Source organism: Aethalodelphis obliquidens, unplaced genomic scaffold (assembly GCF_003676395.1).
Source record: "Aethalodelphis obliquidens isolate GAN/ISIS:26980383/991018 unplaced genomic scaffold, ASM367639v1 scaffold3, whole genome shotgun sequence".
Taxonomy (NCBI): Eukaryota; Metazoa; Chordata; class Mammalia; order Artiodactyla; family Delphinidae; genus Aethalodelphis; species Aethalodelphis obliquidens.
The window spans coordinates 78,962,813-78,988,480 of record NW_020837947.1 but is presented as its reverse complement, the minus strand read 5'-3'; the positions used below and the strand labels follow the sequence as shown (position 1 = coordinate 78,988,480).

The following is a 25,668-nucleotide window of genomic DNA, read 5'->3' as shown; positions in this document are numbered from 1 at the left end:
GGTTGTAGGTTCTTCCCTTTCCCCACTTGAAGTATATCATGCCACTCCCTTCTGGCTTGTAGAGTTTCTGCTGAGAAATCAGCTGTTAACCTTATGGGAGTTCCCTTCTATGCTATTTGTCATTTCTCTCTTGCTGCTTTCAATAATGTTTCTTTGTCTTTAATTTTTGCCAATTTGATTACTATGTGTTTCGGCGTGTTTCTCCTTGGGTTTATCCTGCCTGGGACACTCTGCACTTCCTGGCTATTTCCTTTCCCATGTTAGGGAAGGTTTCAACTGTAATCTCTTCAAGTATTTTCTCAGGTCCTTTCTCTCTCTCTTCTCCTTCCTGGACCCCTATAATGCGAATGTTTTTGCGTTTAATGTTGTCCCAGAGGTCTCTTAGGCTGTCTTCATTTCTTTTCATTCTTTTTTTTTTTTTCTTTTCGCAGCAGTGAATTCCACCATTCTGTCTTCAGGTCACTTATCCGTTCTTCTGCCTCAGGTATTCTGCTATTGATTTCTTCTAGTGTAGTTTTCATTTCAGTTGTTGTATTGTTCATCTCTCTTTGTTTGTTCTTTAATTTTTCTAGGTCTTTGTTAAACATTTCTTGCATCTTCTCAATCTTTGCCTCCATTCTTTTTCCAAGGTCCTGGAACATCTTCACTATCATTATTCTGAATTCTTTTTCTGGAAGGTTGCCTATCTCCACTTCATTTAGTTGTTTTTGTGGGGTTTTATCTTGTTCCTTCATCTGATACATAGCCCTCTGCCTTGTCATTCCTGTCTGTCTTTCTGTGAATGTGGTTTTTGTTCCACAGGCTGCAGGATTGTAGTTCTTCTTGCTCCTGCTGTCTGCCCTCTGGTGGATGAGGCTATCTATGGGGCTTGTGCAAGTTTCCTGATGGGAGGGACTGGTAGAGTCCCTGGGTAGAGCTGGGTGTTGCTCTGGTGGGCACAGCTCAGTAAAACTTTAATCTGTTTGACTGCTGATGGGTGGGGCTGAGTTCCCTCCCTGTGGGTTGTTTGGTCTGAGGCGACCCAACACTGGAGCCTACCCAGGCTCTTTGGTGGGGCTAATGGCGGACTCTGGGAGGGCTCATGCCAAGTACTTCCCAGAACTTCTGCTGCCAGTGTTCTTGTCCTCATGGTGAGACAGAGCCACCCCCCACCTCTGCAGGAGACCCTCCAACACTAGGAGGTACGTCTGGTTCAGTCTCCCCTGGGGTCACTGCTCCTTCCCCTGGGTCCTGATGCGCACACTACTTTGTGTGTGCCCTCCATGAGTGGACTGTTTCCCCAGTCCTGTCGAAGTCCTGCAATCAAATCCCATCAGCCTTCAAAGTCTGATTCTCTAGGAATTCCTCCTCCCATTGCTGGACCCCCAGGTTTGGAAGCCTGACATGGGGCTCAGAACCCTCGCTCCTGGGGGTGGTCTTCTGTGGTATAAGTGTTCTCCAGTCTGTGAGTCACCCAGCCAGCAGTTGTGAGATTTGATTTTATTGTGATTGCACCGCTCCTACCATCTCATAGTGGCTTCTCCTTTGTCTTTGGATGTGGGGTGTCTTTTTTGGTGAGTTCCAGTGTCTTCCTGTCAATGATTGTTCAGCAGTTAGTTGTGATTCTTGTGCTCTCGCAAGAGGGAGTAATCCTCTCTAATTTTGATGAAGTTCAATTTATCAATTTTTCCTTTCCTTACTTATGCTTTTGGTGTAAAGTCAAAGAACTCTTAGCTCAATTCCTAAAATTTTTCTCTTATGTTTTTTAGTAAAAGTTGTATAGTTTTAACACTTAAGCCCATGATCCATTTTGAATCAATTTTTGTATAAAGTGTGAGATATAGATAGAGGTTCATTTTATTGTATATGGATGTCCAGTTGTCCCAGCACTGATTATTGAAGGGCTATTTCTTCTTCCTTTGAATTACTTATGTACCTTTATCAAATAATCCATTGAGCATGTTTGTCTGAGTGTATTTCTAGGTTCTCTGTTGTGCTCCATCATTCTCTATGTGTCTGTCCCTCTGCCAAGACCACACAGTCCTGATTATTAGAGCTACATAGTGGGCCTTAATATCAGATACAGTGATTCCTCCCACTTCATTCTCTTTTTTCAGGATTATTTTTAGCTATTCTAGGGCCTGTGCCTTTCCACATCAACTTTAGAATAAGTTTCTTTATGTCTACAAAAAAAAAGAAAAAACTTGCTAGGAGTTTGATAGGAATTTCATTAAACCTACACATCAATTTGGGAAGAGCTGACATCTTTATTATGTTGAATCTTCCAATTCATGAACACAGTATTTCCATTTACTTAGGTCTCGTCTGCTTTCTTTAACCAACATTTTATAATTTTCAGCCTGCGTACCCTGTACAGGTTTGTTAAGTGCATAGCTAAACATTTAATTTCTTTGGAATGATTGTAAATAATATTGTGCTTTTAATTTTGGCTTCCACATCCTTACTGTTAGTATGCAGACATCTGATTGGTTTTTGTATAGTGATCTTGTATCTTGCAACCTTACTGAACTCACTGATTATTTCTAAGAGTCTTTTGGTAGATTCCTTGAGATTTTCTCTGTAGACAATCATGCATCTGCAAATATAGACTATTTTATGTCTGTCTTTCCAGTTGTATGCCTTTTATTTCTTTTACTTGCCTTATTGCAGTGACTATATTACACAACTATGTTGAATAAGAGTGATGAAACTAACATCTTTCTGTGTTCTTGATTTTTGGAGAAAAGCTTTCAGTCTTTCATCATTAAGTATGACATTAGCTCTAAGGGTTTTGTAGATTCTATTTATCAGTTTGAGATAGTAAACCTCTATTTCTGACTTTCTGAGAGTTTTTATCATGAATGGGAAAATTGAATATCCATATGCAGAAGAATGAAATTGGACCCTTATCTCACACCACATACAAAAGTCAACTCAAAATGGACAAAAGACTTAAATGTAAGGCCTGAAACTATAATACTATTAGAAGAAAATATAGGGAAGGAGCTTCTTTTTTTTTTAATTTTTATTGAGTATAGTTGATTTACAACATTGTGTTAGTTTTAAGTGTACAGCAAAGTGAATCTATTATACATATACATATATCCACTCTTTTTAAGGCTCTTTTCCCATATAGGCCATTACAGAGTACTGAGTAGAGTTCCCTGTGCTATACAGTAGGTCCTTATTGGTTATCTTATATATATAGTGTGTATATGTCAATCCCAATTCTTCCAGTTTATCCCTCCCCACCCCCTTACCCCTGGGTAACTGTAAGTTTATTTTCTACATCTGTAGCTCTGTTTCTGTTCTAAGATAAGTTCATTTTTACCCTTTTTTTAGAGTCCACATATAAGTGATATCATATGATACTTGTCTTTCTCTGTCTGACATAGAGAAGAAGCTTCTTGACATTGGTCTGGGCAATGTTTGTTTGTTTTTTTTTTTTAATTAAGGTACAGTTGATGTACAATATTATATAAATTTCAGGTGTACAACATAATGATTCACAGTTTTGAAGGTTATATTCCCTTTATAGTTATTATAAAATATTGGCTCTATTCCCTGTGTTGTATTATATATCCTGGTAGCTTGTTTATTTTATACTTAGTAGTTTGTGCCTCTTAATCCCCTACCCCTATCTTGTCCCTCCCCACATCCCTCTCCTCATTGGTAACCACTAGTTTGTTCTCTATATTGGTGAGTCTGTTTATTGTTATATCCACTAGTTAGTTTTATTTTTCAGATTCCACTCATAAGTGATATCATACAGAATTTGTCTTTTGGGTTTTTTTATATGACTCCAAAATCACAAAAAACAAAAACAAAAATAAATACGTGGGATTGCATCTAACTTAAAATCTTCTGTACATAAAAGGAAATGATCAACAGAGTGAAGACACAACCTCTGGGATGGGAGAAGACATTTTCACACCAAACATCTGATAAGAAGTTAATATCCAAACATATACGGACCTTCCATAACTCAATAGCAAAAAATAAAATTAAATAACCTGATTTAAAAATGGGCAACAGGTATTATGAAAAGGTGTCCAACATCACTAATCATCAGAAATGTAAATCAAAACCATGAAGACTGGGATTGACATATACACACTACTATGTGTAAAATAGATAACTAATAAGAACCTACTGTGTAGCACAGGCAACTCTATTCAAAACTCTGTAATGACCTATACGGGAAAAGAATCTGAAAGAGTGGATATATGTACATGTATAACTGATTCACTTTGCTGTACACCTGAAACTAACACAACATTGTAAAGCAACTAAAAATTAATTAAGAAAAAAAAGCACAATGAGGTATCACCTCATATGTGTTAGAATGGCTATTATCAAAAAGATAACAAGTGCTGGAGAGGGTGTGGAGAAAAGGGAACCCTCGTGCACTGTTGGTGGGAATGTAAATTGATGCAGCCACTACGAAGAACAGTGTGGAGGTTCCTCAGGAAATTAAAAATAGAGCTACCAGCAACCCACTTCTGGTCCTATATCCAAAGGAAGTGAGGTAAGGATCTCAAAGAGATGTCTGCACCCTCATGTTCATTGCAGCATTATTCACAATAGCCAAGATGTGGAAACAACCTTAGTGTCCATCAGTGGACAAACGAATAAAGGAGATGTGAGATAGATAGATAGGTAGACAGACAGAGACGGGAGTATTAGTCAGCCTTAAAAAAGAAATCCTGCCATTTGCAATAACATGGATGAATTGGGAGGACGTTATGCTAAGTGAAATAAGTCTGACAGAGAAACACAAATACTGCATGTTCTCACTTACATGTGGAATCTAAAAAGTCAAACTCATAAAAACAGAAAGTAGAATGATTGCCAGGGACTGGAAGGTGGGCAGGAAGGAGAGATACTGGACAAAGGGCACCAAGTTTCAGTTATTCAGGATGAATAAGTTCTGGAGACCTAACATACAGCCTGGTGACTATAGTTAACAGTAGTGTTAGCGTGTCCTGGAAATTTGCTAAGCGATTAAATTTTAAGTGTTCTCACCAAAAAAAAAAAAAGTTACCTATGTGAGGTGATGGATATGTTAATTAGCTTGATTATGGTAAACATTTCACAATGTCTATGTACATCAAAACATCGCATGGTACAGCTCACATATACAGAACTTTTATTTGTCAATTATACCTCAACAAAGTGGGGAAATGAAAAAAGAGAAAAGGTGCTCTTCTCACAATTCCATTCCCCACCAGGTCTGACTGTCAGATTTGGAATCCTTTCCCCCCTCTTTCTCAATAGCACTTTGTTCCTTTTAATTGAAATAAGATGGAAATTTCAGGAAACAAAGAGACAGAATCTGGTCAAAGTGGTTTTCATGCTTTTGCTCCCAATCGAATCAGCTCAAGTCTTGGGAGGGAGCATCCCCACGTCCTATAGCTCTGGGCCTGAGGGAAATGCTGCACAGACACCTCCCTGCTGCTCACTCGGTGACCAGAGAGTTTGAGGTTATCGCTCACTAAGTCTAAAACCAGGCCCTCATAAAGAATACTAAGGAATGCTCTAGTAGGAGAGAATTCTGACCCTAGTCTTACTTCTCCGAGGCAGAAACTGTGACCCTGTAGTGAAATCCAATTACAACTTCCTCTTGCTTTATTTGGAAATGAAGGATTTTTCCCAACATAATTAAAAAAAAAAATTGAAGAGGCAATATTCCTGAACAAGGGACCCTGAATAAAGAATTTGTAGATGTAATTTATCTGCCTCAGGATATGACATAGAAATGATGCAGTGAGGGCCTACCTTCCTAAAGTAATAGGATGTTACTTTATTCTAATATGCTTTATTCAGTATCTAAAGATTATTGGCCATACATTGGCTGGTAGCAGCTATTCCCATGAAAAAGTAAAATCATTCTACTGTAGTGCCAGTTGCTCAGGCCACATTTGGGATTTTCTTAGCTATCCCTGATAATAGGACCCCACAAGTGGAGTGCCAGACTTCCTGGCTCAAGTAGGAGGTGGCGGCCGGGATAAAATGGCCCTGCCATTAAATGTGCACTGGACACACGGCTGCTGGGCACCTGGGGCCTCAGCTCTGTATGAGGAAAGAGAAGGATTAAAACAAGCCTGGCCTCCCCAGGGTTCACTCCCAGCTCTTCCTAACGTGGCACTTCAGCCACCTTAATGAATGAATAAACTCAACTACCTAGATATATACTCAAAACTAAAAGCAAAACAAAACAAAACCCTGATATCATGAATGAGTGTGCATTGACCATGGCTTTAGTTATCTGCATAAAGTCATCTGCGGAGATTTAGCCCACGGGTAGTTTTAAGTCACTGTAAGTAAGCAGCCATGATATTGGAGATTTATTTCCCATGATGAGAAATATTTGTGGGTTACTTAGTGCAAAATAACAGAAGGAGAGAATGATGTATCTCTACTAGGCATTTCAAAAGTGCAATATATCATCACATGCTCTAACTGAAGAAACAGACATTTGCCTGAAACTTGCAACAAAAATGCCATTTTTCTAAATTTGATAACAGTTTTTATCTTGGGACATGGGAGGATGGGGAGTGGCTTAGGACTACTTTGTACACTCAACACATCTGTGATGTTTAGAGACTTTAATAAAAACCATGTATCACTTTTATAATTAAGCAGTTATAACAAAAATCAAGTAATAAATATTGTTGTACATCATAAATGCTGACTCAACCGTTGTTTAAAAACAAGAGAGAGATTTTAAAAAAAACAAAACAAGAGAGGGAATTTTTTTTTTCTTTTTTTTTGTGATACACGGGCCTCTCACTGCTGTGGCCTCTCCCGTTGCGGAGCACAGTCTCTGGACGTGCAGGCTCAGTGGCCATGGCTCACGGGCCCAGCCGCTCCGCGGCATGTGGGATCTTCCCGGACCGGGGCACGAACCCGTGTCCCCTGCATCGGCAGGCGGACTCCCAACCACTGCGCCACCAGGAAAGCCCAAGAGAGGGAAATATGTTTAAAGGAAAACAAATCAAATGTGATAAACTCAGTGCCTGCCCCTATAGAGGGGCAACAAGGTGACTGTGACAGGTCTGCTCCAGAGGTGCTTTCTTCTGACAGAGTCCGGTGGTTTCTCAGTCTGTGACCCACATTTAATGAGCCTCTTTAGTTGGCCTTCTCCAGGGTTCACTCACAACTCTTACTAGATAATCTCAAAGCCCTCCTGCTGGAGCAAGTGTTATTTTCAAGGCAGCTGTCACCAAAGGGCAGCCTAATAATTAACAAGCATCAGATCCAGAGGCTTCAGGGTCTCATTTCTGGCAAAGAATGTATGTGCCACACACAATAACACTGTCAAAACTTGCTGTCTTATAAGGAGATTTTGACATCGTAACAAAAGAACTCAGTATCCTCCTAAATACTAACTTCTCTGAGAACAACTCTTAAGGGCTCAGGGATTATGTCACTCCTTGCAACAAAATGAGGGTCTGTTTTCTGTAAAACTGTGAAGCTGTGTTTTCAGGGTTTGCTCTTTCATTTCAGATATTTCACGTTACCAGGTTCTAAGGTCAATTGCACTATACAGTCAGCTCTCCTTACCTGCAGGTTCCACATCCACAGATGCAACCAACCGTAGATAGAAATATTTGAAAAAAAAATTCCAGAAAGTTCCAAGAAACAAAACTCGAACTGCATGCCAGCAACTATTTGCAAATCATTTACATTGTATTAGGTATTATAAGTAATCTAGAAATGACTTAAAGTATATGGAAGGATGTGTGTAGGTTTTATGTAAACACTACTCCATTTTATATAAGGGGCTTGAACATCTGAGGATTTTGGTGTCCATGGGGTCCTGGAACCAGTCTCGAGGGACTGTGTATTCCAGACAAGGGGATCCGTAATTCAGCCTGCATATTTAGAATTAAAACAGACTCCTAAACTTCCAAAACTTTAGAGACTTGAAGAGGAATAGCATTCCATGATAGGAAATACAATGTGCATGATAGGAAGTACAATAGCATTCCATGATAGGAAATACAATGTCCATGATAGGAAATACAATGTGCGTGATAGGAAATACAATTCCGATGTTCTCCGGGTTTAGCTTGATTTGGAGAAAAGGCGATGTTAACTTCAGGCTTTAACAACCAGATATTTTAGATGAAGTGCCTGCATGTCCGGAAATATCCACAGAGCTTGCTGCTGTGGTTTGATCCGTAATACCTCTCTCTGACATGTGCCTCATTTGATGTTTTAGGAGTTTGTGATGATCGTTGTCTTTGGTTTGGAGTTCATCATTCGAATCTGGTCTGCAGGCTGCTGTTGCCGGTACAGAGGATGGCAAGGAAGACTGAGATTTGCCCGGAAGCCCTTCTGTGTTATAGGTGAATATCAAAGTCCTGGATACCTAGATTTATGCCACCGCATCCTTTTTTTCATCGTTTCCGGTATCACAGCATTTAGTTAATGTTAAAAGCTAACATTCATGGATTATTCACCATGGGCCAGCAATCTCGTGTTTTGAAAATGCTGACTCATTTAATCCTCTTCATAACATGATGAGGTAGGTATTTTTATTATCCCCATTTTAAGATGAAGAAATTGGGGCACAGAGAGGTGAAGTGAGTTGCTAAAAGTCATGCAGGTGGTTAGTGGTGGAGCTGGGATTTGAGCCAGATGGTCTGGCTCTAAAATACGCACTTGTGTCAGGTTAAGTTATGATGAAATACATGGTTCTCGAGTGTCGCCCTGAGTTTGGGAGCATTGGTTTCACTAAGTGTAAAGACCCCTTTTTGCTGTACAGTGTAAGCAGCACCTCTTCTATGCTCTTGCTCTGCTGGGGCGTATAAGTGTAGTTGTCTGGGTAAAGCCTGTTAATGAGCATGCCTCAAGAATAATTACAAGTATGTGTATGCACTGTAACTGTTAGACCTGATAAAGTGTTTATCCTCTGAAATGTGAGTCCCCACCCTACAGTCCCCGAATCAATGTCACATCCCTGCAGCTCCCTGGCTGCTGTCCTTTCAAAGAGATTCCATTCACCTGGGTACCAGCCTGAAATTATAAAACATCCCAGAGTTAAGATCTGGCACCTCCAAATAATATACTTAAAAGTGGATCATAAAATTGAAAACCTTAGTCAATTATATCTCAATTTTCAATTAATCGATTAAGTTTTTAAGTAAGTTGTCTACATCATGGCCCTTTATCCCTAAATATTTCAGTGTGGGTTTTCCAAAATAAGGACATTCTTTTACCTAACCTTCCATAAATTGGACATTAACACAATACCTTAACTAATCTGCTGGTTGTATCGCGGTTTTGCCAGTTGACCCAATAATGTCATTTGTAGCATTTTCCCTCCAGGGCGGGACCCAGGCTGGGTCACAACTGTGTCTGGTCATCACGCTTCTTTGGTCTCATTCGTCTAGAACCGTTCGTCAGCCTTTCTCTGTCTTTCCCAACACTGACATTTTTGAAGAATTTGGCCTGTTTTTAAGAAATAGAATGTTATTCCTTTGGGGAAAGAAAAAGAAAACCCTGTATACAAAAGCTTGTCGTTGTTGTTGATGTTGTAGTTGCTGCTGTTATTCAGCAGCTACGTTTGGTTTTCTTGCTCTTTTTTCCTTCCCACTTCTTTGGTAGCCATTCAAATCCAAATGCTGAAAGTTCTCAGTGAGGTTTACTTATTTCAACTATTTCCAATCTGAGAAAGTGGGGTTTTTATTTACAAGCTAGTTTAGACTGAGCTCTTCATCAGCAGCTGGTTTGCCATTTTGTTTCAGGAGTTGGGAATTGTTGAGCACCTTTAGTTTCCTCCCTAACCCCTGTTCCTTAAGGAAGAAGTAGAGAAACCCCTTCCACGGGGACTGTAAGAGGAACCCTTTGGCCCATCTTTCTTCCCAGTGCGGTGTGAGTGGCGCACGTCCTGGGCACAGGGAAGCGGGAGGGCTCCCCACACGCATGCATGTTTCCGGAGCCACCATTCCTTCAACCAGACGTTATGGACATGGGGCTGTGCGTGAAGCCCTGCGGTTACCACAGTGAATCTAGTGCAATTCTAAGTTACATCAACCTTGAAACATCTTGTTTGGCCTTCACTAACGCAGTCTGTTTGTCTGGCTGCCCCTCTTCTGCCAGAGAGGCGTGGAGGAAAGTGGGCGCCAACGCCCAGCCTTGCGGGTCCATCCAGCCCCTCGGGTGCATCAGTGAAGGCACTTGATTTTCCTCTGGAGGTTTTTCCTCTTTTTTAATTCCCTGCTCAAGCTACACCACAAAACACTGTAACTCGATGTGGAATTACGGCACAAGAACTTCCTGTCCTATGAGGGACCCAAACAAAACCATTCACAAGGCAGATGGTTTGGCCAGGGCTCACTCAGCTTCTACAGGATAAGGTTGGTTCACGGATGACTGCAGGAACGTTCCATTCCAGGCTTTAAAACCAATTTAAAATTGGTTTTATTCCAATTCCAGAGGCAATGCCAATGTATTTCTGGCTTCTAAGCTAAAAAGCAGATTCTTTCCCAGACGCCTGCTGCCCTTTGATAGCTGTTCTCAGCTACAGATACATCAGCATAACTTAGTCCTTTAATCTTTCTCTTCCTGTCTCGGATCCGTTCAGGCCTTGGTGTAACGCATGGTTCTGAAGACTACGTTGTCGTCGTCGTCTGTAACTTAGCCACCTTTGAGCCTGTCAACTGTGACCTTACAGATTTAGTGTGACATGGTTTAGGTGTGGCTGGAGTTTAGTTACCTCTTCAGGCCTTTTCTTCGTTTGGATATTTGACCTCTAGTGAATCTATTGCTTTGGAAGAAAATTTCACGGATAAATATATCATGAATCCCCATTAGAACAAAAACAAGATTTGTACTTACATTTAGGATAACTATGCACTTTTCAGTTTTTTTTTGAGGTACATGTAATGGTTTGATTCATGGTCCAGACGAAGCAATGAAATAGTGAAACGTGTTCAAACATGGGTCTTGAGGATGAGGTCAGTAAGATGTAACCTACACAGAGGAACCGAGGTCACCTGCCTGACGGCGGCAGGCTGTAGCACATGGCTGCTGGGGCCCTTTCTAGGCCTGCTTAATAGGCCCATAAAAAAATGATTGATGTCAGGGGTTAAATGATAAAGCAAAATGTAAAGTGAACCCTGGATTTCCCTTGTTTTGCCTAATTTACTGCGGCAAAGTGGACAAGGAAGTAGCATTTCCCTCATCTGTCCATGACAACTGTTGTGAGTTTGGAAATGTAGCTAACCTCTCTCAAGACTCCATGTATCTGTAAGATTTGGTTACTCTGAACATGCCAAATACACACCGAACACTTTTAGAAGGTTTGAGCATTCAAGAAAGGAGCCAGAGAAGACTGGTAGCCTGGCTGTGCCTGCAGCACAGGGAGTGCTTTCTGGAAGCACCCCTGTGTTGCTCTCTCCAGCTGAAACAGACCAAAGCTTCTACAGCCGTCACCTAGCGAGCCCTGCAGACCAACTGTTAGTATTTGGACACAAGGTGATAGAGGCCCACAAGCTGATTCCCAAAGACTGCAGAACTTCCCCTCCTGACCTGCCCACCCCTCCACCCCTGCACTGGAGCCAGAACCAGGGCATTTCCAAATATTGTTGATTTGAGAAATCATAAAATCATTATATTCTTAGGTTTGAAAAACATATTTTAAACAACTGTAACCTAAGGGAAGAAAAAAAAATCTATTCAATTGTTTTTTAATTAGATGCTCTCTTTCATTACCATGTTGATTTATTTCTGCTTGATTTGAGGAGTTTGCTTTGAAAATTGGTAAAAGCTTATCTTGAATTACAAAATTCTTCCTTATACCTATGCATTCAATTTACATCTCTCCCCTAAGACGCTGTTGAAATAACATTTCTACATACGTCTGGGGGCCATAATCGCTGCCCTACGACTGGGAGAGTCAAGTACATTTGGAGATATCTAACGAGCTGCCCTCATTTACCTGGACTGGCTGCTTTCTGATTTCTCTACATTCAAACACAACTCATTCACTCGTGACCTCAGTATTGAGAACGTGTGAAATAACCTCGAAGACTGAGTTCATAGTCACTCCTTTTCTAACTTCCATAAATGACCTACCTGAAAGTTGCAAACCGTACCAAAGGCTGGTGCCTAGATCACGATGATGAGCCTGATCTGTCAGGAGGCCAACCAATTTCCTGTAGCTGCGGCTTTTCTGGATGCCCCAGTGACTCTGTCTAGAGACATATGTAACAGGGCCGTACTTCTCAGTCTTGCAGTGCATTTCAGGGAAGCAGAAAACACCAGCCTGTGGTTAATCGTGGATCTGTATTTGATGCTAAATATAAGTCGGTTTTTAATTGCTATTTTAGCAGTTCTCCTTCAGTGTAATATTTCCCCAAGAGGACGAAAGAGGCAAACCTCAGCACGGATATTTCGCCCTGAATGGAGCATATATGCCTTTGACATGAGATAACAGTCACTCCTGAAAATGCCAACAAGTGTATTTTTTTAATGAGAAGAAAATAACCAGTGTCTTCTTTGGCTAAAACAAAATTGCAGCCTTTATTAAAATCAACCACACAGCCAAGGCCACTCTCATATATCTGTGAGTTCATCCTGTTAAAAGGCAGCTTCAGCTGCTAATGTGTTGGAAAGCTGTATCAGAGACTCTCAGACTGCCACTGGCTCTGAACTGAAGATTGAGACACCATTTTTCTACCTCTCCAGGTTCTCCCTCTTTGGTTCCAAGAGACATACTCTTCAACTGTGTCATTTTCTACACCTTCTAATCTCCTCTGCCCTTTAGTAGAAGTTATATTCTCTTGGGTTATTTCCTGTCAGTCATATACTCTTCTGCTGTTTCTCTTTCCATCTAAGTGTTCAAACTCCAGTGCATGTGGTCACCTCCATGTGGTTAACTGGATCATCTGAGGACCATTGAACCCTGTTGGGTTGATTGACCACAGAACATTAGAGCCATTTCAATCCTTCTAATTAATAAGAGCTGATATTTATTGAGACTTGTGATTGACCACAGAACATTAGAGCCATTTCAATCCTTCTAATTAATAAGAGCTGATATTTATTGAGACTTGCTACGTGATGGGTACTGCTCTTGAACTCTATAAATATTGTCTTATTTAATCCTACATGAGTTTTATAATATCCTTCTTAAGGATGAGGAAGTAAGCTAAGGCTTAAGAAACTTGTCCAAAGTTAGAAAGATGGTGAATGAAAGAACCAGGATTTCAGTCTAGGAAAATATACCTACCTGATGAGCTGTTTTCACTCACAACACTTCTGACACTTAACGTGTGGCGGTTTTTCCTCACACCAGCCAATTCGCCAACTTTCCGGACACCAACTTGGTGTTCAACAACTCAATACAATCCTGACACTAACAACTGGTATTAGCACAGACCCCACAGGTTCAGGGTTTAATCCCACAGGACTTTCCCTCCTCGACATCAGATGCCAGCCACAGTGAGGTGCTCAGGCTAACACACTTCTGCCTGGCTGACTACAGTTGGGGGGCTCCAGTAACTCCCCACCTCACTAGAATGACACAGAACTCAAGAAAGTGCTGTAGCTTATGTGATATTATATTATATTATATTATATTAATATTATAGCTATAATCCAAGAACAGCAGCCAAATGGAAGAGGCACACAGGGCAGGTATTTGGGGCCAAGGACTGGGTAACATGCAGTTTCCGTGCCCTCACCAGGCGCCCCGCCTCCCAGCACCCATATGTTTACCAACCCAGACACTCTCCAGTACCCATGGTTTAGAGATTTTCATGGAGCTTTTACTCCAAAGACACAAGTGATTAAATCATTGGCTACTGGTGATGGAACTCCATCTCCAGGCTCCTTTCCCTCCCCAGAGGTGCAGGGTGGGGCTGGCCCTCTCATCACGCCTTTGTCTTTCTGGTCACCAGCCCCCATCTTGAAGCTCTCTAGGGACCCCCAGCCACCTCGTTATTGTACAAAAGGCACTTGTCATGCCAGAGATTCCAAGGTTCAGGAGTGTGTGCAAGGAACCCAGAACAATGAGCAAGTATCTACTTTCCAGAGTACCACACTACCCAACTGTGAGAAGATTGCGCTTACTGTTCATTAGTACTTTTCAATTAAATTTAGTTAACCTTGTCCATTGTCATCAACTTTACATTTGTAATATTCATTATTTGTATATAAATATTATCATTTCTAATCTGAAGTCTTCGAATGAGAAGCCAGACTTCACAAAATGACATTAATTGCAGTATCAGCCTTAAATATTAGCCTTATTATTTCAACTAGATCAGGTTACCTGTGCTGCTCTCCAACCTAAAGAAGAAATTAAGCCCTAAAGTAGACTTACTTGCCTCATATAAGACTGTATACCCTTTTGAACAATGTTATCATGAGGTCCTTGGGTATTTCCTAATTGGAGGCATCTCCGGATAAGTGATATCACTCCCAGAAATGCCTTCGCATGTTTGTTCACGTTAGTAGACCCTTGGAGACCTATTTAGATCACTGTTGACCTGGTGCACAAATTTGAACTTATAGTTTGATCAGCTGGTATGACTTGAACATATAGAGAATACGCTTAGAGGAAATGGATAGCTAAAGATTATTTCCCACTCCTTCTATAAACTTCAGTGGCGTACTACGATATATTGTACTAATATTCTGTACTTTCAAATGTTACGTGAGAAAATTCATTCACAGACAGAGCACTTATTATGTGCCAAACATGACCTTAGGTGCAAAGGACCCCAAGATGGATAAAACATGATCCCTGCCTGTAAGAGTATGGTCTCCCATGCCCGTGGAGAAGGAGGGACACTAATTATGTTGATTCAGAGCAAACGTGATGGAGGTAGAAGTAGTCTGGACAGAAAGGTGTAGAACATCATGACCGACTGAGCAGAGGAGTGAAAGATCCCCTGCATTCTGAGCTCAGTCACCCAGCAAACGTCTACACAGTGTCCACCATGTCCAAGCGCAGTTCTAGATGCCAGGGATGCTGTGTGGCTCTAAATGGGCAGTGTCCTCCTTCCTGTTAAGCTAATATTCCAGTGGACAGAGAAAAATAATATGCAAACATATTTTTTAGAAACAAGATAATGTCAACTAGAGATAGCGTTATGAAGGATATAAGCAGAGAGACTGGGGGCTTCTTTAGATCGGGTGGCCCAAGGGGGTCTTTCTAAGGAGTGGGACACTCAAGTCAACCTGAGTATTAGATCAGCCACAATGAGAAGATGTAGGCACAGATCTCTCCAGGCCAGGGAGCAGGCATTGCAAAGGTTCTTGAGACCCAGTGAGCTTGGTTGGTACCAGGAAGAGACACATGGCCATTGCGGCTGGAGCTCAGTAAGAAGTGGGAGGTGATGGATGGACAGCCACCCCTGGGGGCCATGGGGGCCGCGTGAGGGCATATAGTTGCCTGAGACAAGGCAGCATCTAGGATGGGCCACCAGGCAAAGGTCCAATAGATTGCTGGTGGGCCTGATGCTAAATATTTGGGTTAAAAAATTTTTTGATCAGGCAACAAAAAGTATGGCTACATAAGGCTCTGGGTCTCTTGGTCATCTGTCTATACCTGTCTGAACTTCATATCGGAATATACAAATCATTACCCATCCAGAAAAATATAAACCTGTCCCTCAGACTTTTCCACTCATCTATATATATCTACCCTTAGAAACATGAAATGTCCAAACTGAAAACTGAAAAGAAATGTGTTATTTCCCGTGAGCAGCAGGAATTAGGAGAAGGTAATGAGAGCTCTCCCATTCCCCTTGGAAACTATCACCAGGAAGCAATTCCCAAGGGCCTCTTAGCAAAGGACTCTGCGGCATATACTTAGTTATGGCTGTGACACAGATTTGTTTCATTAAAGGTTATTTACTTCCTTTGAGAAATTGTCCCTTTCTGCCTTGAGATGTTCTCTGAAGACTCGCGATCAGTAGGAAGCATTAAGCTGTCTCTCGGGGGTCATTCTTCCGAGTGGTGCTTGGAATTTGCCAGTAGGAGCCCCCATAGCCTCAGTGGAAGTCAAGCAGTTCAGCACCTGTATGCGCTGTGGAGATATTCCCGGCACCTCTTTGCAGTGTTTGTGTCTTATTTTTAATAAATACCACAGAGCGCTCCATGCACAACTGTGTGCAGCATTTGAGAGCTGGATAATGTGCTGTGCAGTGGGAGTCTTTTAAAATTAGATCTTAAAGCTTCTTTCATTCCTGCTAAGAATCTCAACAACAGTATAAATGCATCTTTAATTCATCAAAGAATACCTTTCTGTAACGGAATTTGGAGCTCAGTTAGAACATAGAGCTTGTAAAGCAGCACCGTGTCCCTCTGAGACGTTGCTTCTCTCACTCTGTAGACAGAAAAATTCAGGCCTGGCACAGGGTGGGTGCTCCGTGCTCAGCCCCCAAGTCAGCAGTGGAGCTGGAGCAGAAAGCCAGCCTACTGTGGCTCACGACTCTAAAGCACTACCTCTTGAGAGTCAAATTTAATTACCATATAGTCCATTTAATCACCACACACAAGAATAACGAGGGAGCAGGAAAAAGGAATTTATTAACAGGTTAGTGGGAGACCATGTGACATAGATTAGCAACTTTCTTGTCAGCGTGTTCTAGGTGGTATCCGTTGCCGTGAGAGATTATCCTGATTCCACGGGCCGCAACTGGCAAAGGACTGCTTGATTTTTCTCACTTTGAAATATAAGTAAATGTTCCACTGGAAAATGCTGCAGAACCACCGTTTTTTCAGAAATAAAACTCCCTAACTTTTAAAAAATAACAATAATAATAATAAGAGAAAAAAGAGTGCGTAGTTCCCCTCTGCACTCCTTCTGGGTAAGAAGAAAGAACCACATTGAATTAAATGCTCAACTCACAGCCTTCCTTGAAACAAAAGATGAGTGAGCCTTTGCTTCATTTTTGAATTTTGATTACTTTTCTACTAATCCACAGTGGCTGTGAACTTGCTGGACCATCTATGGCTTCTTTACTGCACACGTATTAGAAAATGGACAACAGTTTAGGGCTATATTTAGATAAGAAATCTTCCTTTGATGCTGAATATAACAGGAGGTTAGGATTTGGGCACTGGGTGTTACACGAACAGGAATAAAATTTCACGATTTAAAGTATAAATCGTATTTACAAACTATCCCATGTAACCCCCATAGCAATCTTACTGAAACTGAAAAAGATGAGGATTCCCATTTTGTATATTGAAAAACTGAGACTTAGATTAAGGGCCTTATCGAGGGTCACACTGTATAAGCAAAAGACTCAACAAAAACAGAGAGATGTGTTCACGTCAAGTCCCAACATCCTTCTATGACACCACGTCATCTCCCTGCATCACTCATGTATGGCACCGCAGGAGCAAATCAATAAACCATGTGACAGTCTGAGTCCCATCCCAAGATCTTCCCCACCCCACAAGAGACACTGGCTAATGTGAAGTCTGAGAGAAAATAGATGTTTGTACCTTTTCCCAACAATCATCTTCCTAAGATCTGGCCCTTAGTTACAACTTTTAATTTTGAAGTAACTTTAGACTTACTTAAAAGTTGCAAAAAGAATAGAGAGGCACATTCACAGAAAGATAGACAAGATGAAAAGGCAGAGGGCTATGTACCAGATGAAGGAACAAGATAAAACCCCAGAAAAACAACTAAATGGAGATAGGCAACCTTCCAGAAAAACAATTCAGAATAATGTAGTGAAGATGATCCAGGACCTCAGAAAATGAATGGAGGCAAAGATTGAGAAGATGCAAGAAATGTTTAACAAAGACCTAGAAGAATTAAAGAACAAACAAACAGAGATGAACAATATAATAACTGAAATGAAAACTACACTAGAAGGTATCAATAGCAGAATACCTGAGGCAGAAGAACGGATAAGTGACCTGGAAGACAGAATGGTGGAATTCACTGCTGCGGAACAGAATAAAGAAAAAAAGAATGAAAAGAAATGAAGACAGCCCAAGAGACCTCTGGGACAACATTAAACACAACAAGATTTGCATTATAGGGGTCCCAGAGGAAAAGAAAGAGAGAAAGGACCAGAGAAAATATTTGAAGAGATGATAGGCGAAAACTTTCCTAACATGGGAAAGGAAATAGCCACCCAAGTCCAGGAAGCACAGTGAGTCCCATACAGGATAAACCCAAGAAGAAACATGCCGAGACACATAGTAATAATCAAATTGGCAAAAATTAAAGACAAAGAAAAATTATTGAAAGCAGCAAGAGAGAAATGACAAATAGCATAGAAGGGAACTCCCATAAGGTTAACAGCTGATTTCTCAGCAGAAACTCTACAAGCCAGAAAGGAGTCGCATGATATACTAAAAGTGATGAAAGGAAAGAACCTACAACCAAGATTACTCTACCCGGCAAGGATCTCATTCAGATTCCATGGAGAAATCAAAAGCTTTATAGACAAGCAAAAGCTAAAAGAATTCAGCACCACCAAACCAGCTCTACAACAAATGCTAAAGGAACGTCTCTAAGTGGGAAACACAAGAGAAGAAAAGGACCTACAAAAACACACCCAAACCAATTAAGAAAATGGTCATAGGAACATACATATTGATAATTACCTTAAACGTGAATGGTTTAAAGGCTCCAACCAAAAGACACAGGCTTGCTGAATGGATACAAAAACAAGACACATATATATGCTGTCTACAAGAGACCCACTTCAGACCTAGGGGCACACACAGACTGAAAGTGAGGGGATGGAGAAAGATATTCCATGCAAATGGAAATCAGAAGAAAGCTGGAGTAGCAATACTCATATCAGATAAAATAGACTTTAAAATAAAGAATGTTAAAAGAGACAAGGAAGAACACTACATAATGATCAAGGGATCAATCCAAGAAGAAGATATGACAATTATAAATATATATGCACCCAACATAGGACCACCTCAGTATATAAGGCAACTGCTAACAGCCATAAAAGGGAAAAGGGGAAATCGACAGTAACACAATAATAGTGGGGGGACTTTAACACCTCACTTACACCAATGGACAGATCATCCAAAATGAAAATTAATAAGGAAACACAAGCTTTAAATGACACAATAGACCAGAAAGATTTAATTGATATTTATAGGACATTCCATCCCAAAACAGCAGATTACACTTTCTTCTCAAGTGTACATGGAACATTCTCCAGGATAGATCACGTCTTGGGTCACAAATCAAGCCTCAGTAAATTTAAGAAAATTGAAATCATATCAAGCATCTTCTCTGACCACAATGCTATGAGATTAGAAATTAATTACAGGAAAAAAAAACGTAAAAAACACAAACACATGGAGGGTAAACAATACGTTACTAATTAACCAAGAAATCACTGAAGAAATCAAAGAGGAAATCAAAAAATACCTAGAGACAAATGACAATAAAAACAGGATGAGCCAAAACCTATGGGATGCAGCAAAAGCAGTTTTAAAAGGGAAGTTTACTGCTATACAAGCCTACCTCAAGAAACCAGACAAATCAAATCAAACAATCAAAATCAAATAAACAGTCTAACCTTACACCTAAAGGAACCAGAGAAAGAAGAACAAACGAAACCCAAAGTTAGCAGAAGGAAAGAAATCATAAAGATAAGAGCAGAAATAAATGAAATACAAACAAAGAAAACAATAGCAAAGATCAATAAAACTAAAAGCTGGTTCTTTGAGAGGATAAACAAAAGTGATAAACCATAAGCCAGACTCATCAAGAAAAGAGGGAGAGGACTCGAATCAATAAAATTAGAAATGAAAAAGGAGAAGTTACAACAGGCACCGCAGAAATACAAAGCATCCTAAGAGACTACTGCAAGCAACTCTATGCCAATAAAATGGACAACCTGGAAGAAATGGACAAATTCTTAGAAAGGTATAAGTTTCCAAGACTGAACTAGGAAGAAATAGAAAATATGAACAGACAAATTACAAGTAATGAAATTGACACTGTGATTAAAAATCTTCCAACAAACAAAAGTCCGGGACCAGATGGCTTCACAGGTGAATTTTTTCAGACATTTAGAGAAGAGCTAACACCCATCGTTCTCAAACTCTTCCAAAAAATTGCAGAGGAAGGAACACTCCCAAACTCATTCTATGAGGCCACCATCACCCTGATACCAAAACCACACAAAGATACTACAAAAAAAGAAAATTACACACCAATATCACTGATGAATATAGATGCAAAAATCCTCAACAAAACACTAGCAAACCAAATCCAACAACACATTAAAAGGATCATACACCATGATCAAGTGAGATTTATCCCGGGGATGCAACGATTCTTCAATTTACGCAAATCAATCAATGTGATACACCATATTAACAAAATGAAGGAAAATAACCATATGGTCATCTCAATAGATGCAGAAAAAGCATTTGACAAAATTCAACACCCATTTATGATAAAAAACTATCCAGAAAGTGGGAATAGAGGGAACCTACCTCAAAATAATAAAGGCCATATATGACAAACACACAGCAAACATCATTCTCAATGGTGAAAACTGAAAGCATTTCCTCTAAGATCGGGAACAAGACAAGGATGCCCACTCTCACCACTGTTATTCAACATAGTTTTGGAAGTCCTAGCCACGGCAATCAGAGAAGAAAAAGAAATAAAAGCAATACAAATTGGAAAAGAAGAAGTAAAACTGTCACTGTTTGCAGATGACATGGTAGTATACATAGAGAATCCTAAAGATGCCACTAGAAACTACTAGAGCTAATCAATGAATTTGGTAACATTGCAGGATACAAAATGAATGCACAGAAATCTCTTGCGTTCTTATACACTAATGATGAAAAATCTGAAAGAGAAATTAAGGAAACACTCCCATTTACCATTGCAACAAAAAGAATAAAATACCTAGGAATAAACCTACCTAGGGAGACAAAGACCTGTATGCAGAAAACTATAAGACACTGATGAAAGAAAGTAAAGATGATACCAGCAGATGGAGAGATACACCATGTTCTTTGATTGGAAGAATCAACATTGTGAAAATGAGTATACTACCCAAAGCAATCTACAGATTCAATGGAATCCCTATCAAATTACCAATGGCATTTTTTACGGAACTAGAGCAAAAAATCTTAAAATTTGTATGGAGTCACAAAAGACCGCAAGTAGCCAAAACAGTCATGAGGGAAAAAAACGGAGCTGGAGGAATCAGACTCCTTGACTTCAGACTTTACTACAAAGCTACAGTAATCAAGACAGTATGGTACTCGCACAAAAACAGAAACGTAGATCAATGGAACAACATAGAAAGCCCAGAGATCAACCCACGCACCTATGGTCAACTAATCTATGACAAAGGAGGCAAGGATATACAATGGAGAAAAGACAGTCTCTTCAATAAGTGGTGCTGGGAAAACTGGACAGCTACATGTAAAAGAATGCAATTTAACACTCCTAACACCATACACAAAAATAAACTCAAAATGGATTCGAGACCTAAATGTAAGACCGGACACTATAAAACTCTTAGAGGAAAACATAGGAAGAACACTCTTTGACATAAATCACAACAAAATATTTTTTGATCCACCTCCTAGAGTAATGGAAATAAAAACAAAAATAAACAAATGGGACCTAATGAAACTTAAAAGCTTTTGCACAGCAAAGGAAACCGTAAAGAAGATGAAAAGACTACCCTCGGAATGGGAGAAAATATTTGCAAACGAATCAACAGACAAACGATTAATCTCCAAAATATATAGACAGCTCATGCAGTTCAATATTAAAAAAAAGAAACAACCCAATCAAAAAATGGACAGAAGACCTAAATAGACATTTCTCCAAAGAAGACATACAGATGGCCAAGAAGCACATGGAAAGCTGCTCAGCATCACTAATTATTAGAGAAATGCAAAGGAAAACTACAATGAAGTATCACCTCACACCAGTTAGAATGGGCATCATCAGAAAATCTACAAACAACAAATGGTGGAGAGGGTGTGGAGAAAAGGGAACCCTCTTACACTGTTGGTGGGAACGTAAATTGATACAGCCACTGTGGAGAACAGTATGGAGGTTCCTTAAAATACTAAAAATAGAATTACCATATGATCCAGCAATCCCACTACTGGGCATATACCCAGAGAAAACCATAATTCAAAAAGACACACACACACCCCAATGTTCATTGCAGCACTATTTACAATAGCCAGGTCATGGAAGCAACCTAAATGCCCATCAACAGACAAATGGATAAAGAAGATGTGGGACATATATACAATGGAATATTACTCAGCCATAAAAAGGAATGAAATTGGGTCGTTTGTTGAAACGTGGATGGATCTAGAGACTGTCATACAGAGTGCAGTAAGTCAGAAAGAGAAAAACAAATATCGTATATTAACGCATGTATGTGGAACCTAGAAAAATGGTACAGATGAACCAGTTTGCAGGGCAGAAGTTGAGACACAGATGTAGAAAACAAACGTATGGATACCAAGGGGGGAAAGCCGCAGGGTGGTGGTGGTGGTGGTGTGATGAATTGTGTGATAGGGATTGACATGTATACACTGATGTGCATAAAATGGATGACTAATAAGAACCTTCTGTATAAAAAAATAAATTAAATTAAAAATTTTTTTAAAAAAGAATAGAGAGAGTTGCCTTGTACCCAAGTATCCTTCACCCAATGATAACATCTCTCATGAGTTTAGTGCAGTTATCAAAACCAGGAAGTTGATTGCCTGTGTTACTAAATTGCAAACCTTATTCAGATTTCACCAGTTTTTGCTTGCACTCAATGAAATTTTATCACATGTACAGGCTAATTTAACCATCACCACCATCAAGATACAGAACCTTCGCATCCCCCTAAAGAAACTTGGGGTGCTATCCCTTTAGAGTCAGTCCCAGCCCCAATCCTAACTCCTGAGAGTCATTAATATGTTCTCCATCACTGTAATTTGGTCATTTTTAGAGTGTTCTGTAAATGCAATCACATAGTCATAAATTCAGTCTTTTGAAGTTGTCCGGTTTTTTTCACTCAGCATAATGCTCTTGAGATCCAGCCAAGTCATTGCATGTAAAAGTAGTTCAGTCCTTTTTATTTCTGACTAGTATTCCATGATACGGATTATACAGTTTGTTTATCTGTTTACCTGTTAAAGATCATTTGGGTAGTTTCTATTATAAATCATGCTGCTATGAACATTTATGTAGAGGTTTTGTATGAACCTAAGTTTTTATTTCTTTAGGGTAAATACCCAGAAGTGGGGTTACTGGGTCATATGATGTTTGTTTAACTTTATCAGAAGTTGCCAAACTGTTCCCAGAGTTTGACTATTCCTTTTAAAATATAGACATGCCTAAAATACTTCATGGCAGTAAATTACATCCATGTTGACTTCAATGACATTTATTACTTTCATAGAAAATGTGTTTCTGCTTCTCTGTTTTTCTATGAAAATTATTTTAATAAGCAGAAGTTTCTGAAATTCATATTTAACTACTTGGGTCAAGAAACAAATGAAAATATAGCCCAATAAGGAGCAGTTCTTCATGCTCGGGTAAATGAATGTAAATTTGATGTTTACATAGATGAAGTGTTGAGAGACTAATTAATGTAAAAAGCCAATACCACAACTTCCTGAAGGACCATTACTTAAATCTAACTTTACTTTGTAGGAAGTCTTTATTCAAGCACACTTTACTGAGACCAATACTAATTACACCTGCCAGCTAAAGGATACATATAATCACATCAGAGCCTCAAAGGTCAACTCCCACAGAATACAATGTTTAAAATTGTCACCAAGCCCCAATGGTGCTTTATAGCAAGTTGGACCCAATAATCATAGTCCTGATGTGCTCTAAAAAGAAGTCATTTGTTCTCCCTAATCCCCCACCTTTCAAAAATCTCCCCTCTTCTTCTTTTTTAACCATTTTTATTGAAGTATATTTAATTTACAATGTTGTGTTTCAGGTGTACAGCAAAGTGATTCAATTTATATATATTCAATTTACATATATATATGTAGTTTTTCAGATTCTTTTCCATTATAGGTTATTATGAGATATTGAATATAGTTCCCTATGCTATACAGTAGATCATTGTTGTTTATTTTATATATACTGGTGTGTATATGTTAATCCCAAATTCCTAATTTATCCCTCCTCCCTTTCCCCTTTGGTAACCATAAGTTTGTTTTCTATGACTGTGAGTCTATTTCTGTTTTATAAATAAGTCTATTTCTGTTTTATATCATTTTTTCAGATTCCACATATAAGTAGTATCATATGATTTTTGTCTTCGTCTGACTTCACTTCGTATGATAATCTCTAGGTCCATCCATGTTGCTGCAAATGGTATTATTTTATTCTTTTTTATGGCTGAGTAATATTCCACTGTATATATTTCCCACATCTTCTTATCTATTCATCTGTTGATAGACACTTAGGTTGCTTCCATGTCTTGGCTATTGTAAACAGTGCTGCAGTGAACACTGAGGTACATGTATCTTTTTGAATTAGAGTTTTCTCCAGATATTTGCCCAGGAGTGAGATTTCAGGATCTTATGGTAGCTCTAAAAATCCCCCTATTCTTAAAATCTTCAGAACTTCCTCAATATCTTCCAATGAATCTTCCATCATAATCAACAAGAAAAGTCATTTTCTCAAAAGTTAGTAACAACCCCACAAGTTCATGAATTTCAACTCCATCGTCACGGTTTTAAGCAATGTTAGAACAACTAATTACTCATTTGGGAGAAGATCAGGTTGGATCCATATCTATCTTACCATATTTCAAGATAAACTACAAATAAATCAAAGATTTAAATTAAATAAAACCCATAAATACTGGATGGCAGAAATGAGTAAATTCTCTTGTAACCTTGGAACCAGGAAGGCCTTTTTAACTATAAAGAAAAATACAGAAACCATAGAAGAAAATATTGATAAATTTAGGCTACGTAAGATTTTTTAAATATATGATTAGGTTGTATAAAGTCAAAGAATACCACATGATAAAACAAAACAAGCAAAAAGACAAATGTAGGAAAATATTTACAACATCTCTTAGAGACAAAAAGTTAACCATCTTAAACTATAAGGAGCTCTAGAAATCTAGAAGAAAAATCCAACAACCCAGTGGAAAATAAAAGATAGGAAATGAACATGAACAGACAGTTCACAGCAAAAGAAATACATATGCATCTCTTAAACACACTCAATCTCACTCATAAGAAAGATACACAAAAGGCAGCATTTTCTCACCTGTCAGATGGGCAAATTCCAAAGTCTGATCACTTACTTTTTTACTGAGACTGTGAGGAAACAGGAGTGCAAAATGGTGTCACCCTTATGGAAAAGTGTCACTACTACCAAAATTACACAGCATTTACTCTCCTTCCTGATAGTTGCATCAATTTGTAGTAAGCAGTAAATACAGCTGAATAAACTGTGAACACAATGAAGAAGACCTTTTGGTTAGATACAGAAGGATCCAAGATGTATTAAATAAAAGAAAAAGGATGCTGCAATACTACATATATAGTGTGCTACTTTTTGTGCAAGAAAAGACAAAAATAAGAGTATATATTCACATTGCTTTTATTTGTAAAAAAAAAAATTGGAAGAATTTTTTTAAGAATAAAATGTTCACGTAAAGATAAGTAGGAACAAAGTGAACAATCCTAGAATCAACAAAT

The 25,668-nt window shown here is 39.3% G+C and overlaps 1 protein-coding gene across 2 annotated transcripts in view; it reads left to right on the top strand.

Moving 5' to 3' along the window:
- The window catches only part of KCNQ5 (potassium voltage-gated channel subfamily Q member 5), a 579,268-nt gene that overhangs the window by 421,597 nt on the left and 132,003 nt on the right, over positions 1-25,668 (top strand). For both annotated transcript variants that reach the window (XM_027092557.1, XM_027092551.1), the window contains exon 3: positions 8,207-8,333. In XM_027092557.1, coding sequence (XP_026948358.1) covers positions 8,207-8,333 — 127 coding nt within the window. The remainder of the gene's footprint in view (positions 1-8,206; positions 8,334-25,668) is intronic.